Source organism: Mesoplodon mirus, assembly GCF_964341445.2.
Source record: "Mesoplodon mirus genome assembly, chromosome: 12".
Classification (NCBI taxonomy): domain Eukaryota; kingdom Metazoa; phylum Chordata; class Mammalia; order Artiodactyla; family Ziphiidae; genus Mesoplodon; species Mesoplodon mirus.
Window position 1 is genome coordinate 38,755,546 of NC_138988.1, and position 19,276 is coordinate 38,774,821.

At 61.5% G+C, this 19,276-nt stretch overlaps 1 protein-coding gene across 1 annotated transcript in view; it reads right to left on the minus strand.

The window, feature by feature from the left end:
- Nucleotides 1-2,136: 2,136 nt before the first annotated feature.
- BSN (bassoon presynaptic cytomatrix protein) overlaps nucleotides 2,137-19,276 on the minus strand; it is a gene marked incomplete at both ends in the record, with an annotated part of 84,917 nt that continues 67,777 nt past the window's right edge. Inside the window, 7 exons of the mRNA XM_082639078.1 lie at nucleotides 2,137-2,177; nucleotides 2,435-2,566; nucleotides 3,117-3,216; nucleotides 3,344-4,143; nucleotides 4,475-6,551; nucleotides 8,798-15,460; nucleotides 15,908-16,378. Coding sequence (XP_082495204.1) covers nucleotides 2,137-2,177; nucleotides 2,435-2,566; nucleotides 3,117-3,216; nucleotides 3,344-4,143; nucleotides 4,475-6,551; nucleotides 8,798-15,460; nucleotides 15,908-16,378 — 10,284 coding nt within the window. The remainder of the gene's footprint in view (nucleotides 2,178-2,434; nucleotides 2,567-3,116; nucleotides 3,217-3,343; nucleotides 4,144-4,474; nucleotides 6,552-8,797; nucleotides 15,461-15,907; nucleotides 16,379-19,276) is intronic.

A 19,276-nucleotide genomic window follows, 5' to 3' on the forward strand; every position in this document is an offset into this window, starting at 1 on the left:
CACCCAAGGTGGGTCCTGCCATAGACCTGGTCCATGGGCTGCCCCTCTTTCCCCTCCCTTCAGCACAACTTCTGATTTCATATCTGTTTCAGGGCAACTTAGAGGAAACATCCAGCTGGGTGGGAAAGTGTCAGGGAGCCCGCTGTCGTGGGGTGAAGGCAGAAAGAACACTGAGGTGCTGCACTGTGGCTACTCTAATTAGAATAAATTCCGGGCTCTTTACTTTCGCCTACAAAGCCCACCCCAGCTGGCTCCTGCCCACTCTGACGTCACCCAGACCATCTCTCCCCTCCTCTGTGGCTCTAGCTGTGCTGGCCTTTTGTCTGTCCCTGAGGCCTATCTGTCTCATCAGAGCCTCTGCGGGTGCTGTTCCCTCACTGGGCACATCCCACAGCAGCCTCTTCTTCCTTGAGCCTTACCCATCACTGACCACTTTCTCTAGAGTGGCCCCCTCCGTGCCATAACCCTGTGTCCCTGGCTTCAGAACACTTATAACCTTCAGAAATTATCTTTTAATCTCATTTTTAAAAACTTATTTATTCTCTGCCCCTCTTAACAGGCTGTCAGCTTCAGAGGGACTTGGTCTTGTTCCCTGCTGGATCCCCAGAACTCAGAACAGGGCCCAGCACCTACCTAGGGCCTGACAAACATTTATTGAATAAATGAATAAATGGATGGGAAACTGGACCTTTCCAGTTTCCCCCCTAGTCCTCCAGAGATAGGTGGCCCTTTTGGCACTATACCCAGCTCCCTCCCACAAGCAGGCCAGGCCTGGGCAAAGGCCCTTGCTGGCCCCAGCGCTCCCTCGTGATTTGCTTGTTGAGTGCCTGGCCCTGCCAAACACACGCCTGCTCACCACGAGAAGCACCCACACCTCCATACTCTTAACAGTAGAATTCACAAAGGCGGGGTAGGAAGAGGGTCCCAAGACTATGGAATGGGAGGAGGTGGTCCCTGGCTGTGCGCAGAGCAGCACCAACAGCCAGCCTACCCTCCCCGCCATCCTGCATGATGTACCGCTTCCTCTTTCCCGCCCAGAGGCAAGGCCAGGTCCAGAGGAGGCTCTAGGCAGAGGCTTCGGATCCTGCTTTGGCCATTACAGCCCAGAGAGAGCCAGGGCTCCCATCCTGAGGCCCTTCCACTCTCTCCCTGGGCTGACCTGGTCTGGAGCTGAGACTCCTGTCTGGGTGCCCTCCCTTTCTGCTCCATCCCTTTCCTGTCTGCCTCTCCACTCATTCTGCTTTTCCACCTCACAGGTCTTGAACTCAGCCTGTGAAGCCAATTGTATCTTGACGTCACACCAAGGAGTGCTAAGCTCTGCAGGGTTTGAGGACTCCAGCCTCATCTGAATGTCTGGAGCAAAGGCACCAGCACTAGGCCTCAGGGACTGGGCTTTGGCATCAGTGCCCAGTGTACAGGCCCCAAGTTGTGGGGCACGGTTGGCTCTGCCGGGCCCCTTTCCCAAGGTTACTTACCTGAGTCACCTCAGCCAGCTCAGTTGTCTCTGCCTCCCAGATAGCAGCTGGGCCCATCCTAGCTGAAGGAAGCCCACCAGGTCCCTCCTAGCTCACACTTATAGGAACTGGGTCAGTCTGGTCAGCCAGGCCTTGGCCCTTCACTCCCTCCTCTGCCCCACCCAACCCTAGTCCTGATACTCACTGTTATACGCAGAGTCCAGAGCTGCGCCCAGGCCTCTGACTCCAGAGATTTTTCCACAGCAATGATATCATCTCCCTTCATTTCTTCAAGAGCCTGTGGAGCATTTACAGAGGAGGGCTGGGAGGAGCTGTATCCCAGGGGGACCCACCTACAACCTAATGTCAACTCATAGCTTTAGGAACCCTGTTGGGGGCTAAGGGGTGGTAGAAAAGGACAAAGGGATGTTGGTCTTGGCTTCCCTTTGCTGGGGACCTCTACTGTGTTGGCCCCATGTTGGGACCTCTGTGCACAGGGTCCCTCTTCCTCTTCCTCTTCCTCCTCCCGCTCTCATAGGGAAAGGACACTGCAGCTCTGGCCACATCACCCATTACTGAAGACCACATTCCTCCCAGAAGACCCCACAGGACTTAAGAGCCCCGACTCGAGCACCAGGGGAGGGTGGGTACAGGCAGCTCATACTCACCCTGCAGGGCATGGTCACCAGAAGGAGGAGAATTTTTTGCCAAAAGCAGACACAGCTGTGACAGAAAAAGGAGAGAGGTGTCAGGAAGTCGGGCTAGGCTCCCTCCTAGTCAAGGCCGTTTGGCACAGTGAAGCCTAGCTCAGCCTAAGGGGCAGGGACTACCCCGAGAACCACTAGGCCGCAGCAGGTGGGCCCTCGGGCTGGCCTGTGCCTGGGTGACTGAGCCTGGAACCATTCCCCAGACCCGACCTCTGCCAGAGTAGGGCCCTGGAGCAGCCATCCACCCTGGACCTGGCTGTAGGTAGTGCGTACCTTCCGTCAGCTTGCCGGCCTGCTCTGCTGCCCCACCAGGGAGAATCTTAGAGAGCACACTCTCCCCGTCGGCACCTGGCTGGCTGGCAGGAGCCCCTGGGGTCCCTCCAGGCTTGGCTCCAGCCTTCATGCCTAAGGGTAAAGAAACCACCATCATAAGCTGTGCTTGGCCTGGCTCTTCAGGGTCTGAGTGGGAGAGCAGCTAAGAGGGAATCTGACCACAGATACCCTGTGAGGTGGAGGGTGAGGAGGATAGAGAAATAAAGAGAGGAAGGTAAGAGTGGGAAGAAAAGGGGTGGGAGGAAGCAGCAAAAAGGAGGTTGAGGAAGATAAAGAGGGAGAAAGGGAGGAATAGGCAGAGGAAGATGAGAAGGCAGAGGAGAGAAGGGAAGGGGAAGGAAAGGGACAGTAAGAATCCATGGTCCTGGCCCTGTGATCACCAGCACCTTCGAGGCTCCCTGCCCAGAGCTGCCTGGGCCCTAAGGCCCCAGTGCTGGTGATCCCACTGGCTCATTCTAACCCCAGGCTCCTTTCTGTTGGGGAGGCCTGCAGTGCACTGGGCACCTTCTCAGAGAGCAGTGAAGGCACGCAGTGCAGGGGAGCTCAGGGTGCCAGTCAGCACAGGGAGAGGGCAGCCCAGGTACTCTTGGTCATAGCCAAGGGCGTCCAAAGGCAGGCTCACCTGCAGGTCCAGGTCCTGGTGATGGCTGGGCCTGAGGAAGTTTCCCCTGCTGGGGTGCTTTGGCAGTCCCTTTAGAGCCGTTCGCCTGCTCTGCCCGCGGCTGCAACAGAGAACCCATAGCTGAGCTACCATGCGTCAACTCTGCCCAGCCTGGAACCAAGGGGCTGTCCAAGCTGCAGTCCCAGCATCCACCCTGGGGAGGATCCACGTACTGGAGCCCTACTTACTGGTCCTGATGGCTGGGGGCCTGTGGCTGTCAAGGGCCCTGGCTGGGGCTTCCCTGCTGGCTGGCTGGCAGCGGGGGCCGGACCCCGGGCAGCTGGCTGGCCCTGCTGCTGCAGGCGGGCCTGCGAAGGGGCCTGCTGCAGAGGCTGTAGCCCGAGACCCTGCTGCTGCTGCTGCTGCTGCTGCTGCGTCTGCGGCTGGCGCGATGCTGTTGCTGAGGGCGTCTGCCTGGATGGAGGCGGCTGTGACTGCTGTGGACCTGGAGCTGCCTGCCGACCTTGCGGCTGCAGCTGGGGTTCTGGCTTTGGCTGCAGTGCAGCGGGCCCTGAGTGGGCCTGCCGGGAGCCCTTCTTGCTCTCAGAGGCATGATGGTACGCTGATGGAACACGGGATGGCTGCGAATATTCACCAGAGCTGGGGTACCCAGGCTGACCCTTCTTCTGCACGGTCGGGACAGGGCTGGGCTGAGGGTGAGGCCGGGCCTCATGGCGACTCAGGTCTCGAACGTGTGGTTTGGCAGCACGGCGGCCCAGTTCCTCGCCAGTGTGGCGGCCTGAGTGCCGCCCGTGGTCACCATGGTGCCGGTGTTCCTTGGCTGAGGCATGGCGGCCTGGGCCACCCTCATCGTGTGGCCACAGGCCCTCCTCGGGGGGCTCATCGTAGTCGTGGTAGCCGTGCCTGGCAGGGCCTCGCTTCTGGGAGGAGGAGGAGACTGCGTGGCCCCCGTGGTGCCTGAACCGGTCAGAGCGGGCATCCCGGGGCTTATCAAACCAGTCTGTCTCCTCCTGGCCCAGGTGATACGCTTCAGGGACCAAAAACAGAACACCATCAACCCCCGGGCTGGCCGCAGTGGGAGGCCCAGCTGAAGCCATGCAAGGAAAACAGAGGGTGGGCGCCACAGCCACAAGCGTAATGCCAGGCCCCAGCCCCCTCCCACAACCGGGCCAGGGCGCGGGTGCAGCAGGCAGGAAGGGCAGCCTGCAGCAGGGCCCACTGGGTGAGGCGCCAGGCCAGGCCCACTGGGTGAGGCGCCAGGCCAGCCCCACTGAGACATCTCAGGGCTCAGGGCCCCATGGGCGGGCAGGCCCCCCAGGTGCTGACCATCTGCAGAAATCACCCCCAGCTGCCATTACCTTCGCTGTCGGAAACTACGCAGTGGGAATCATCCAGGATGTAGTCCTCCTCACACTTATGCGCGTGGGCCCGCGGTCCATCCTTGACATGCTCCTGGACGTCAGGCATGGAGTGGCTGGAGCAGAACTGTGGGCAGGTGTCCCCCGGGGGGAGGGTGCCCCCAGCAGGGCGGGGCCGCCCCAAAGGGCTGACGGGGCTCTCCTCTTCAGAGGCCTGGCTCCGCATGGGGGGCCGGGGCCGGCCATGGGCCATGCTCAGAGATGAGGGCTTGGGGCCCGCTTTTTGAAGTCGCTCCACAGCCTCCCGTTCCCGCTCGTATCCCTTGGCCCGGCCACTGACGTCATGGCTGGAGAGCTTCTCCCCGCTGTATGCAGATGCCACCCGGGACCGGCTGCTCCCACTGTACACGCGGTCATCCTCCTCCACTGGGTCCCGGCTGGACACCCCATAGTACCTCTGCTGCTCATACACATTCTTCTTGAGCCCATAGGTGATTTCGTCCTGGAACTTCCTGCCCCGACAGGCCAGGCTGCTGCTGACTGCAGGGGAGGGGTAGGAGGCCAGGTCTGACTCTACATCCTTGGCCTCTTCGATAGGTGAGAACTTGGAGATCTTTTGCTCCATGCCCTGCTTACGGTGCTTGCTGCGCTTTGAGGAGACGGCAGCCGGGGCCAGGCTCTTGGAGGGATGCTTGGGCCCCACGGGGCCTGGGCTATACTTCTCTGCTCGAGCCCCGTGTCTGTAGTCACTGTCACTGTAATAGTGGGTGCTGGCTAGTCGGCCATTGCTCTCCACGCTCCTGTGATGGCCGCTCTTCCCACGGGGGTCGTAGGAGTCCTCCTCGGATTCTTCCTCCCCTCTGGTATAGCAGCAGGGCAGTGTGGGCCCCTCAAGGACACCTGGTTCTCCTGGCTCTTTCCCTGGACGCCCACTGCTGCTCGGCCCCAGGGGCTCCAGCCTCTGGCTGTCAGGGGCAGTGGAAGCACTGTCCTTGGTCAGCTCACTGATGTCGTCAATCATCACATAGTTCCGAGGTACATTCTGCTCCAGGCTGGTGTAGTGTGAGTCAGAGGGGTGGGTGGGGGCTGGGCTCGGGCACACACCACTACGGTCACTGGCCCGCGGCAGCTCAGGGGCCTTTCCTTGTTCATAGCTGCTGCTTACTGCTGGGCCACTATAGCTGGTTTCAGACGAGGCTGCAGACATGGTCACGACAGGGCTGGCGATCACCTCATAGTTGGTGGGCACCTTCTGCTCCAAGTCGGCTAGTGATGTCTGGCGTGGCTTCTGGTGGGGGGTACGGCTGTCAGTCGGGACTGGGTAAAGGGTGCTCTGTGTGGTTGGCATGGGTGTTTGGGCTGCATAATGGCCTGTGGGACGGAAAGCCTGCTGGCTTGGCAGGCCAGGCTCAGCAGGGTAACTGGTGCCGGGAGGAAAGGCAGGTGCTGGGTACGTGCTGGGGCCAGGGTAGGTGGGTGCCTGGTGGGCTGGGAATCCATTCTGTGTTGGCCCACCGCTGCCTGCAGCGTACTGTGGCGCCGGAGGTGGGAACCGGGGTTGCCGGAAAGCAGTGGGGCCGGAGGGAGTGGCAGGAGCAGCGGCAGTGACAGGGAAGTCTGCATACTGGCCAGCCGGAGTGGCACAGCCCTGGAGCCGCAGCTGGTTGAGCTCACTGTCTGACAGGTAGTCGCGATGCTCACTGAGACCACGCAAGGGCGGGTAGTCACGGCCACCTCGGTCTCTGGCCAAAGACTCTTTGCGCTGGGTGATGCCCAGCTCCAGGTACTTGAGCTTGGCGTCGATCTCCTTCTCCTCCTCATCCAGCTCTGCCTGCTTCTTGCGCAGCTTGGTGGACTCGTGCTCCACCAGCCGCAGGTCCCGGTCCAGCTCCCGGAGCAGGCTGGCCTTGGTGGCAGGGACAGCAGTGGGCCCCACCAGCCCACGCTGCTGCAGGCTGGCCGCATACAGCTGTGGGGGAGCCTGGCCAGCCAGGGGCAGGTGAGCCTCCTCTGGAGGGGGGCTAGGCAGTGTCCGCTTCACCTTGCGGACCAGGCCGTTGGGTGGCAGCGCCGACACCTGAGACAGAGGGAAGGGCGGGCAGCACTGAGACCCAAGGTGTGGGTGGCCTGGCAGGGCACAGGGTAGAAGAGCCCTGGCCTGGGCTGGGGTAGGGGCTGGGCTCCACACTGTCAGTGCCCCGATTCACCAGGCAGCCTTGAGGCCTGCCCTGCCCACCCACTGGCCTTGGAGGGCGGGCCTGTGATCATCTTACAGGTCTTCTCCTTCCCAGACCTCGGGGCAGTGGGACGGGAGGAAGCAGCAGATGCCCCTCTGTGCTGGTGTCTAATACTGGCCTGGCACACAGCATGTCTCCAACGGGCTTGCCACCCTCCGCCTCCCACTGAGGGTACTGAGATGAGGAGAGTACAGGTCTGGCTCTGGGTTTGGGTCCTAGCAGCTGGCAGGGGCCAAGGGCGGTAGAGGGCCATGGACAGGAGTGGAGTGGGTCCTGGGGCCACCAGGTTCCCTAGAGGATCATGGCAGGGGGCGCATGCCGACTGGATGTCAGGTGCTGCAGGCTCCGAGTCTTTTCTGCCTCCTGCCCTCCTCCTCTCTAAAGTAAAATGCAATTCAGCCACCTGTCCGCTCTCCTCCTCCCGTGGCCCTGTACCACCCTCTGTCAAACTGTGCCCTCGGGCTGGCCCCAGCTCCCTCCACATCCCTGTCAGCCCACCGCTCTCTGAGGCTGCCAGACTCCTCTAGGGCCTCTCCAGCCCTATCTCTGGCTACCTGGTTTCCCAGTCAGGGCTCCCTAACATGTTCTCCATGGGGTCCTCCTCACCTGCCCGAGGCTCCACATTGCCTCAAGGTCCACATTGCCAGAAGCTTTGTCCTGGGTCCTCCCATTGTCTCTAGCTCCCAGGCCTCTGGGTTTTATGGACCACCCAAATCCCCTAAACACACTGGGGACTGACATCAGGCTTCTTACCTTTTACCTTGCCAAGAAACTACATAAAAGCCTCCCACCTACTTTCACCATATGTCGTAAAGGAAATGATAATGTGTCCCCAAACCTCAGGACGAAGGGTGGCCTTTGATGGAATGGAATAAATTTCCCTCCTTGAACTCCTCACTTTGTTGTCTGTCTTTTGTCATTTGGTCTCACACCATGAGTGCCCATCGTGGCGTGGCCCCCCCATGACCAGCCCATGGGACCTCTGTGCCGACCCTAGCATGGAGCCAAGACCACCTGCCTCTCTGACGTGCCTTCCCTGCCAGCCCAGACTCCTGATCCCACCCCCACCCCTCTGGCCTGCATACCCCAGGGTTCTCCACAACCCAGACTCACCTCCACAACCCCACCCCCTGAGGCCTCACGTCTCTCCTCTCTGCATCACACTCAGAAAACGGATAAATATACCTCCCAATGCCTCTGGCTCCTAGGCGCTCTCCCCAGGGCCACTGTGCAGTCACTTCCTTCAGTCCATCTGCCCATATTCTGCCTAAGAAACTTTCTAAGATACCCATCTTATCTTGTCTCACCTGCCTGAAACATCCAGATGCTCCAAGGGCCTTTGAGAAAATCCCAACCCCCTCTTGGCCTGGCACTCAAAGTCCTTGGTGTCAGTCCCTTGCAACCCCCATCTTCCTAACATGCCGGCCACCTCTCACAGTCCTGGGACATCACTGGCAACTAAAGCCACAGACGAGGGTAAGTTTAGACTCCAGGAGCCCCTATCTAGGGCAGCAGACAGGTGTGTAAACAGATTTGCTGAGGGCCAGATAGGGGCATGGGACAAGGTGAGGCAGAGAGTACGCTGCAGCCCACTGGAATGGGCCTTGAATGGTAGTCCAAAGGGCTTTGGCTTCCTGTGGGGTAAGGGAGCCAGGCCGGGGCTGGGGAGTGGGGAGCAGCCCAGCCAGGTCGGTGCTATGGTTTTCTCAGGAAACATCCAAAGAGATTTGGAGTAGGAGGGGCCCAGGCTGGAGGGGAGAGCTGAGGAGGCCTGAAGGGGGAGGTGGCAGGGACTGGACTAGATACGGGCTGTGAAGAGGCAGTGCTAGGGTGAGGTTGAAGTTTCTAGCAGGGTCTGGATGGCCGTGGGGGCCCAAGTGTGAGTGTGTTTTGCCCAGGATGTCCTTGCTGGGCTGCGGGCTCCACCAGATGTGCATCGAGATGTGCATCCATTCCTCAACTCCTAGCTCTGGGCCTCTGGAGCTGGAGGTGACTTCACCCCCACCCCAGGAGACGCCCCTCCCTGTGGGGCCCCCCAGGCTAGGCAGAGACCCCTGTCCCACCCTGGACCAGCCCATGCCCATACCTGGCTACCCAGTCCCCCCTGGTGCTGGTAGAGGGAGAACCTCTCTTTGGCAGACTCCTCGGCGGTGGGGCTGAGGGGCTTAGGGTCAGACAGGGACCGCTGCAGGGTCTTCATGGGGCGCGGCAGCGTCTGCTGGCGGAGAGCGCTGTCAGCCGTGAAGTGCTTCTGGGGACTCACGTGAGCCTTGTTCAGCCTCTCACTGGAAGCAAAGGAGGTGTCCAGGAGCCGGTGTGGGGACAGGGGTGAGACTGGTGAGTAGAGGACCTGGGGGGACTTGGGAGGCTGGCGGCTCACAAGCTGTGAGAGAGACTCCGGGGGCAGGTGGGCCTGGTATCCAATCTCCAAGGGATCCGGCTTCTTTTTTTCGAATCTGCCCAGGGGCCCTGGGGTGACGATCTGGATGCCAGGCAGGTAGGGGCTGATGGCAGTTGGCCCGACAAGCTGCGGCCCGGCCACACCCTGGGCCTGCCCATCCGGCTCCGTCTGGCAGGCCAGGCTCTCCCCACGCCCAGTCTTCTCTGGCGCCGATATATACCTGACGATCTCCACCTTGGGGTCGGTGGCGGCTGTGATGTGGATGGCTGGAGAGACTCTGGGCAGCTGGTCAGGCTCTGTCTGCACGGAGCAGTCGCTGATGGTCTGGATGCCCACGCTGCTCATGGCCCTCACGGTGGGGGCGGCAGTGGATGAGGAGGCAGCAGCATCGTGCTTGCTGTCGGAGCCAGAGTCTGAGTGGCGGGAAAGACGGGACCTGCGGCGGCGCACTGGCTGCTCCCACTCGGCGCTGTCCTCGTCGTCCGTCTGCACGCTGCAGTCAGCACTCCGCCGTGCCCGGCGCCGCCGGGTCAGGAGGTAGCGGCCCTCTCCATCCTCATCATCCGTCTGCACGCTGCTGTCTGCAATCCTCCTGACCACGTAGGGCTCAGGCCCTGACTCTGGCTCACACACGTCCCGCAGGCGTGGCATGGAGTGCCGCTTCTTGATGCCACTGCGGCCTGCCTCCCACTGCTCCTCAGTCTGCAGTGACATGTCCGAGGCGGAGCTGGGGAGACCCCGGTGCAGCATGGGCTCACGAGGCTGCCCAGGACCCTCAGGCCCAGGCACGGCAATGAAGGCCGCGTGGGTCAGGGGTGGCCAGTACTGGCCATTCTGAGCCAGCTCTGTGGCAGCTGGGGGAGGCCCTCGGCCGGGTGCCTCACAGGCCACAGGGAAGGGAGCCTTCTGTCGCTGCTTCTGTTCCTCCAGTTGCTGCTGCAGCTGTTGCTGCAGCTGCTGGATCTGCTCCAGTTGCAAACGCTGCTGTGCTAGCTGCTCCCGCTGCAGGGCGAACTGGGCCTGCCTTTCCTCCTGCTGCTGCTGCAGCACATGGTGCTTGATGGTCTGCAGCTCCTGCAACTCCCGCTGCACCAGCAGCTGCTCTTCCTCGCGGTGCCTCTGCAGCTCCACACGCTCCCGCTCCAGCTCCTCCTGCAGCCGCAGCTGCCGCAGCTTTTCTAACTCCACCCGCTCTCGCTCCAGCTGTAGCAGCTGCTCCTGCTGCTTCCGCTGCCTCTCCTCCTGTGACGCTTCCTCCTTCTCGAGCCCTGGCCGGCTGAGGGCCCCACTGCTGCCCCCAGGAGCAGCATCTACCGGCGGCTTCTGGCCAGCCGCTGGGGCTGGTGCTGGGGCTGGGGCTGGGGCTGGGGCTGGGGCTGCTACAGCCTCCTTGACAGCAGCAGGGGTGGCTGTGGAAAGAGGTTCTTCCCGAGCAGCCCCTGCTGGCAGCTCTGGCCTTGGTGGGCCCCCAGCCCCTGGGGCCTTGGCAGCAGCAGGCTTCCCCAGGTAGACAGGACCCTCAGCAGGTGGAACGCTGGGAGCAGTGGGGAATCTACTTGGTACAGGATATCGGTACAGCCCTGTGGGCCCAAGAGGTACCCGGGGGGCAATCATGGGCATGCGTGTCAGGCTGGCGAGTGGCACGGCTGTGACTCCTCCGGATGCATAAGGCCTGTACATGCCACCACGCACCATGGGCCGCAGTACTGAGGCAGGCTGGGTGGTGATGGGCAGTGTTGCAGCAATTGGAGTGTTGATAGTCGAGTAGATCATGCCGTCGGCTGCACGCACAGTGGCTGTGGATGGCAGCAGCTGTCTGATTGCTGTTCCCTGGCCTGCTGTAGGTCTGTACTGGGCCAGGTTCCCAGGACTCGGGTGGCCCTCCGGAAAGGTGGGGTTCCCAAGGAGGCCAGGTCTGAGGGGAGCCAGACCTTGCGGGGCACTGAGCCCCGGCTGGGGCTGATACTGCATGAGGTCGGGGCCACCACCACTGCTGCCACGCCGCCCTCCGTACTGGTCCATGGAGTTGAGGGCAGCACACATACGGCTGATCTCACGGGCCGTGGTGGCGCTGTACTGGGCCAGGCTGGCCTCCTGGAATCCAGCTACATCTCCCCGTGGGCCGTATCTGTGGTCTGAGTAGATGTTTGACACTGAGCTGTAGCGCCGCATGGGAAGCGGGTGAGTCAAAAGGTCTGTGGGATGACGTAGGTCCGTGAATGAACCATACTGCAAGCCCTGCCCAAGGTAGCGTCCATCTGCAAAGCCCAGGCTGTAGGAGTGCTTCAGTGAGCTGAGGTCCATGGCCGAGTCTCGTCCAGGGCCCTGGAAGAAGTGACCAATCCTGTGGGTGTGGTAGTTGAGGCCAGCCTCAGCCAAATTGGTGTCGGACATAGAGGAGTACAGCCTGCCAGGGGGGCCCTGTGGGTAGGGCCTCTGCTCCTCATGGGGCCCAGGCTCCCCGACCACCTGTGCCCGGTAGGTGGGGGCCTCGGGAGGCTCAGTGTCCCGGGGACTGTAGAAGGGGCCGTTGCTTTGGCCGGGTGGGGCAACATCTGCCACACTCTTCTCAGGTGCGCTGGGGGCGGGGTGAAAGGTACCTGTGCAGCTACTGCCAAAGGGGAACTTGTAGACCATATCACAGCACGCCAGCTGGCTCTCAGGCCTCATCCCAGTGAGGTCCAGGGCACCTGCCGGCTCCTCTGGGAGCAGTGTGGTCACAGTGCCTGCTGTGCCTTCTCCCATCTGCACCACCACTGTATGTGGCTTCCTGGCACCTGGCAAGGCGTGTGACTGCAGCTCTGCGGGGGTGGCCCGATGGGGTTCAGAACCAGGCTCCGGCACTGGGCCTGACTTGAGGCCAACACTCTGGGCAGTGCCCACCTTAGTGATCAAAACATCCCTTCTGGCCAGAGGTGCCACCTGGTTGGGCAGGTTATACCTGGCAAACTTGGCCTCCCTGGGTCTTCCTCGGGGCCCACCACGGTACGGGGCTGTCTGGACTGCCTGCTCTACCTGCTTGACCTGGGCCAGGCACACGGGGCTACCCGCACCCTGGCCAAAGTCCAGCCGGCTCTGGAAGGGGTCTCCATAGACCACAGGCTGCTTCTGCTGAGCCATGAGCACAGATGAGGCCATGGTGATGCTCACGGTGGTGGCGGTGCTGAGGAAGGCATGGGTCTGCTCCTGGGCATTGAGGTTGATAACCAAAGGCTGTACAGCGGTCGACTGCCGTCCTGGGATTGGATCCAGAGCAAGGCCGTACTTCCTTGCTTCCACAGCAAGAGAGGTCAGGTCCATGCCCTGGTCAGTGAGGATGATGGGCGTGGGCTTGATGGCTGTGCGAAGGTCTACCACGGCACTGCCAGGGGGCCTGGGGCCGGGCTCAACCCTAGACGTTCCAGGGACAGAGGAGATCCGGCACAGGGAGATGTTCTCAGCAGGGAGGGTGGCCCAGCCGTATAGTGCCAGGGGCCCATCTGCACCAGCACTGGCTGCCCGCGGGAAGCCAGGTGGCCCAGGTGGCTCTGGGGGCAGCTGAGGTGTTATCTGGCTGTAGCTGTGGGTGGTGGGCTGGGTGTCAATGGGTGAGCACACTGGGGAGGTGGAGGCACTGGCATGGACCATCTTGGTCTGACTGGAGGCATCTGACGCCAGTGTGATGACCATAAAGGGGGCATCCTGAGGGGACTGCTGCCGTACCAGGCGAGGCGTGCTGGGTCGGTGTGGCGTCTGTGTGCCCTGAGCCACCGTGGGTGTCGGGGTGGGGGCACCAGGGCTCCGTGGCATGTCCGAGGCAGGGGTCGGGCTTGGCGTCTGTGTAGAGAACTCTGCTGTGGCCCTTGGGCCCAGCTTGCCAGGGGAGAATGTGGGACTCTCTGAGGGAGAAGATGGAGAGAGAGGGGGGCTGGAGCCTGCAAAGTAGGAATATCCCCGGGACGTCTGCGGGGTGCCACTCTCGCCATCACTCACACTCAGGGGCTTCTCTCTGGCAGCCCGTCCACTGACAGCAGGGCCACGGGGGGCCTGGGGTAGCTCCTCAGTTTGAGACCCATAGTTTGCAGTGGTTGGGCTCTGTCCATAGCTGTGGCCAGTGGAAGAGAGCAAAGGGCTGCGCTCAGAGCCTGTTGGGGAAGTCGGAGTCATGTACCCTCGTGGTAGGCCAGCCAGACAAGGAGCCGCAGCTGTGGAGGCTGGGGTCCCAGGGCCCTGGGCAAAGGTTATGCCTACTTCCTTGGAGGCAGAGCTGGGGGAGGCAGGAGAGCTATGCAGCTTGAGGGGGTCCTGAGGCTCCTTTGCAAAATGCTGAGTAACACGGACATCGGGAATGACTCGGCCCGCACTGCTGTCAGAGGAGGTGGAGGTGGAGAAGGACACAGGGGCGGCGAGCTGGGTAGGACTGGTACCAGGGGTAAGTGGGCCGCCATTTTGTTTCATTGGGTCCATGTATGCACTCTCGGCATTCAGAAACTGCTTCTCCTTCTTCTTGTCCTCAGCAAAGGCCAGGTCCCGTGAGGAGGCCTGATGCATGCGGGCAATGCTTTGTGACGTCTGAAGGATCTCCTGGTACACGGCTGCTCCCAGGCTGGCTGGTGTGCCCTCTGAGGCCGGCTGAGCAGCCCCACCATAGTCATGGTCTGGGGTGTCCTGGTATTCAAAGGAACCCTGGCCCCGGGGGCCTACGGGCTGAGAGGGGCCACCATGGGGCCCACGGCACCCTGCTGCCTGGCCTTGTTGCCGCTGGAGCAGCTCGGCCTTCCGCATCATCTCCTCATAGGCCTCCTCAGCACTCTTGAGGGGCCGGCCGGAACTGGGAGTGGTGGTGCTGCCCAAGGGTGTCTCGGTTGGAGAGTAGAGAGACATGAAGGTGGGCAGGTTGTACTCACTGCCTGACTTGTAGAGCCGAGGGGGGCCACCATCCAGGGCTTCAGCCTCCGAGTCAAGGGAGGGTGAGGGCGAGTATTCGGAGCAGGAGGAACGATGTAGCTCCTCCATCTCGGCCGCCTGCCTCAGCTCCTCTGTGGGGGAGGCATCCTCAATGGGTGACAGGTTGCTGGGGGGGGTCTTGGAGCGCTCACGCCGCCGCTGGGCCCGCAGCTCCTCCTTGTCACGCCGCGTCTTGCGGGCCGTGCTGCGGATGCGCTGCTGCTCCACCTCCCGCATCTTCTCCTGCTCACGCAGCAGCTCCTCCTCTTCCCGCAGCTCCTCCTCCTCTGAGGAGTCCTCGATGGTGGGCAGCAGAGGCCCATGCGAGCGGTGCCGGGCCTTGCGCTGCTGCTTGGCTTCTTCCAGCCGCTGCCGGCGGCTGGGGCTGCTGTCGCTGTCCTCCTCCAGTGAGGACAGGGAGGTGGGCGAGGTGCCCGAGGTGTAGCTGGGCGTGGAGGCCGGCAGTGTGGAGGAGTGCTCCCCGCGGGAGCGGTCCTCAGGCGAGCCCGTCAGGCTCTCCATCTCCAGCTCGGGCTCCCGGTCCAGGCTGGGGTCGGGGCCTTGGCCCAGGTCCAGCTCATGGCTGTAGCTGCCCGTGCTATTGAGCTCGATGGTCTTGAAGCGGCGGAGCCCGCCCTGCAGAGCCCCAGTGCCGTCTGCGGCCTCTGCTGGGCCTCCCTCGGAAAGCAGCTCCTCATAGCCCGTGGTGGCGTTGTGGGGCAGGCGCCTCTTGGGCAGCGCTCCTGGCTCTTGGCTAGGCTCGGGCCTGGGCCGGGGGCTGCCCTTCTGGGAGCCATGTTTGACCGGGCCGTGCCCGGTGGGGGCAGCGTCATCCTCCTCCAGGTTGTCTTCTTCGGCACTCATCTCCAGGATCTGCCGCCTCATGAACTCCTCATCAGTCAGTTCTGCTGCCCGGGATGGGGGCTGGGGCGGAAGAGGGGACAGGCCACCCTCGCTGCTGTCCTCCACGTAGTCGTGCCTCAGCTGGCTGCCGAAGTCGTCTGAGGACTCAGCCGTGTCCTGCTGCTCCCTCCGGCGCCCCCACTCCAGAGAGTCTTCTTCCTCCAGGATATCCTCCAGCTCCTCATCCGAGTTGAAGGCCTCGGGCATGATGGACAAGGAGTGGGGCCGCCGCTTCTGCTCCTCACCACTGCCGTAGGGTGGCTTGCTCCCCTCACCACTGGGGGCCGGGCCCTGGGCCTCCAGCGAAGGTCTCATGCTGCTCCCCACCTTGTGGAGCTCAGAGGGGCTGCGCGGGCGTGGCCCTGTCGCCCCTGCACTGTCCAGCTGTTCCACCTCCTGCTGCACAATGCCTGTGATCTCACTCTGGGAGCTGGAGACACCATCGGAGGAATAGCCTGTGTCGCTGAGGCTCTGCGGGCTCCGAGACAGGTCCTGAGAGTAAGGCTTGCCCACCGGCTCCTGCAGCAGGGTGAGAAGCAGACACTGACTCCCCATGGCAGATGGCTCGTGGGGGGAGTCCAGCCCTCTCCATCAACCCAGGGCCCTGGGGAAGGGTACCTCCACCTCCCGGGGGATCAGGGCCCACCACCCACTCCATTGCTCTGGTCTTGAATAACTTGCAGGTTTCATGTCAAACCCCAAGCAGCCCTAGGTTCTCCAAGAGAAATTTTACTAAATCTACTGGTAGCAGAACCCAGCAAAGCATCCAATAAGGTGTCAGACACAGGATCGGCCCAGAACTCACAGGCTCTAGGCCCTCTAGGGCCTCATCTAGGCATCCCTGCTGTCCTCTGTGGCCCCAAAGGGCCTGTCCCAGGTCTACATCCCAGTCCCGCAGGGAGCTAAGCCCTTCTCTAGATTGCCCTGCCTGAAAGCTAGGATCCCTGGGAAGTAAATGAGACTGACCTCCGCCTCCCCACCCTTGGGGGCTTCTGGAACCCCCGCCTTGACGACGGGGGCGGCAGGTTCAGTCCTCCACACCCCAGCCTTTGCTTTAGAAGTCCCAGGGGGCAGGGTAGTCTCTGGAGGTGGCTTCGGCACCAGCTCAGCTTTAGCTGGGACTCCTGTCTTCTTTTCCTGGGCACTGCTCGGGGTCCTGATGGGTTCAGAAGCCCTGAGGGGCTTGGCTTGGGGACTGGCCTTGGTAGGAAGGGGACTGGCCTTGGTGGGCAGGGGACTGGCCTTGGCAGGCGGGGGGCCTGATGGCTGGCCCAGCCCCGGTGGCCCTTTCTGCTTCGGAGGGGCTGTTCCAGCTGCATGCTGAGGGGCCCCTACAGGGGGCTGCTGTGAGGTGGGCAGGGTCAGTGGGGTCGGCTCTCCCAGGCTGCCCTCCAGCAGCCGCTTAGTTTGGCAGTTCAGACAGAGCCACTCGGTTTTCTGTAAGGAAACGAGAGAGGAGGGGTTTGATGAAAATCAAAGACACTGAAGTACTCAAAGATTATTCCTGTGACTATCTCTGTAAACTTAAGGAGGAGAAAATCTCCCAAAGCCTGACACTAAAGGCATGAGGAGAAAAAGACTGATAGGCTTGTTGCCCCCAAATGACAGACGCCCCATCCTTTAGATGCATATGTAGAGTTAAAAAGACAAACCCAAAGGAAGGGTCGCTTCCTTACCCCATAGAGAGCTTTTCACTTGGCCTGAAAAGGAGGAGAACCTGTATGAGAGGGGAGACTACAAAAGTAGCACAGTGTCTGGAGAAGAGGGGGCGCTGGGGACTCACCCCCAGGGTGTGAACAGTAAACAGCTTCTGGGAGGGGTGAGAGCCCCCGCAGACCAGGAACAGCATCAGGCAAGGACCATCTCCCAGAGGCACTGCCCCGCCCCAGCCTCCTAGGTCTCAGGCCTCAGATACCATCCTTCTCCACCCCCAAGTAAGGGCTGTGCTGGGAGGGTGCAGGCTCGTGGGGCCAGGGGAGGCTGTCTGGGGGAAGCCCTGCTTGGGGGTGGGGGATGGAGCTGAGCAGTCCCCTCTGTTCACACCCCCCAGCCCAAGTCACCTTGTCTTAGGCCAGCAAAGATGCCTGGGCGAAAGCCTCCTCCTGCTCCCCCGGCCTCTGGGCTGTTCTTCCGACGGGACCTGTGTGTGCCAGCCCTTGGGCCAGGGGCCCTGCTTCCTCCAGAGTTGGGCTGGGATCAAATTCTCAACCATCAGCCCACCAGTTTCAGGATTACCCTCTCTGTGTCAGTCTAAGTGCTGGGGACTGGAGACACAGCCATGACTAAGATGGACACACAGGCTGGCATGCAGCCTTCTTGGAACCCAGAGCCCCAAAGAGGTCATTCTGAGTATGACATGGGCATCAGTGGTGAATTTCCCAGAACACCAGAAACCAAGTCTAACCCCCCAGGTCCCACTGTCTGCACAGGGAGAGGGTCGAGCATCCCAAGCCCTGAGTGGGTGATTTCTGTAGCAGGTCAGAAGCTGGCAGGAGCATGTCTCCCAGGAGCCTCCTCCAGGGTCAGGGCTCCTCCTTGGCAAGACTTGAGGCCCTGTCCTGGCCCACGAGGGAGGGTTGGGAGGGGAATAAGAGTAACAGCACACACCTGTGCCTGCTCTCGTCCCAGGGATGCAGAGCCTCGGCACCCCTACTGTCCTACTGTTGCACATCGGGGTGCCAAGACACTCAGGCTCCCACCAGCAGCTTGACCACTAGGATGGGGTATCAGGGGAACCAGAGGACACAGAACTACAAGGTCAAAGAGCCAGGGACAGGGCAAAGACGTGGCCCTTGGCCCTCACCAGCACAAAGTGGGCCAGCATCCTCAGCACCCTTACCACACACACTGCCCCTGGGCCCAGGTCAGACCCTAGCTCACCTGGCAGAGCCTTGGAAGCATGGTACCTCCAGGATGCCTGCCCTCAGCCTGGCATCCACAGGCCACCATGACAAGTACCGTATCAATGATTCTGCCCTGATTTCCTGCCCACAAAGCTACACACCACATCTCTGTCCTGGGCCCCAGCAGAGATCAGGTCAGGTGGGTGGCAGGGCCTTGGTGTTGATTGAGGGATAGGTCTGCTCCACAAGCTTGTTACTCAGGGCCTTGAGACCGCTTCCCTGAGACTGGAGCTCCAACTCTGCCTCGAGGTCCAATTCCACACAGGTCCTGAGCGGAGGGGCTCAGCTATGGAGCGGGACCCTTCAGAGATCCTGCAGGTACTCACCCTGTTCCTTGTAGGGCCTGGCTCTAGCACCACTGCTGACTCCCCTGGACCTTATCTGATGCTCTGTGTATCCCCCATACAAACTCCTATGAAGCAATGGGTGCTGGCCACTTGCTGGGCCTTGGGCTCACTTGGTGCCTAGGGAGAGTGCTGGATGGGCTGAGCCACGAATCCCATCCACGTTCCCCCAGCACCACCTGAGGTCACAGTGCAATTCCCTCCATGTCAGAGAGGACTGTAAGGTGGCAAAATGATCCTAGAGAAGTGGGAGGGGTGTTAGCAAAGGCCCAGAGAGAGTTCTGGAAATGAGCGAACAGTCCCTTCCCTAGCCCCCGGATCAACATGATGGGGGTTAGGATCTGGGCCTAGACAGGGAGCTGGCCCAAGGCAACACTGCCCTGACTCCACCTTGGGTCCATGCACACAGCCATCCAGGTTAGGCCTCTGAAGGTTCTGTCATCTACTTTGGCTCACCTTGCTGGCTTGGCAAACCTCTGACCTCCACCTCTGGCCTGTAGACCCCACCCCAGAAGTAACAGTCCAAATGAAGCAAGGGCACCTTGGAAGGGTGGCCTGGATGGAGGTGACAGACCTAATGCCAAGAGCTCAGAGGCAGCCCCTGCAGTGGCCTGCTTACCTGAGCCCAGAGGCCCAACCCTCAGCAGAGCATGTCAACTGTGGTCACATGCTCCCCGGGGTTTCGTTCCTTCCCACGCTTACTCATAGAGGCAGCCAGGCTGCAGAAGGGGCTGCCCAGCTGGCCCTCTTGCTCCTGGCTCTGCTATAGCAGGCAGTGAGGGAAGGAGGGAGGAAGGGAGGGCAGGCAGGAGGAGGCATGTGAGGTAAGAGCTAAAAATAAACAGCTGAACTGGCTGCTGGAGGCCCTTCCCCAGCCCTCTGGGGGTGGTGGGAGAAGGGTACAGGGCATTGGGGCCACTAGAGGTGGAGCCAGGGGAGACCTGGCCAAGGATGGGGATGGGATGGGAGGCAGGCTGTGCCTGGGGGCTGGAATGCAGCTGCAAACTGAGGCCCTGACTCCTTTATTCACGTTGCCCTCATCTCTGCCCCTCACTTCATGCCCCCACCCCCACCCCGCTCCTTCATTC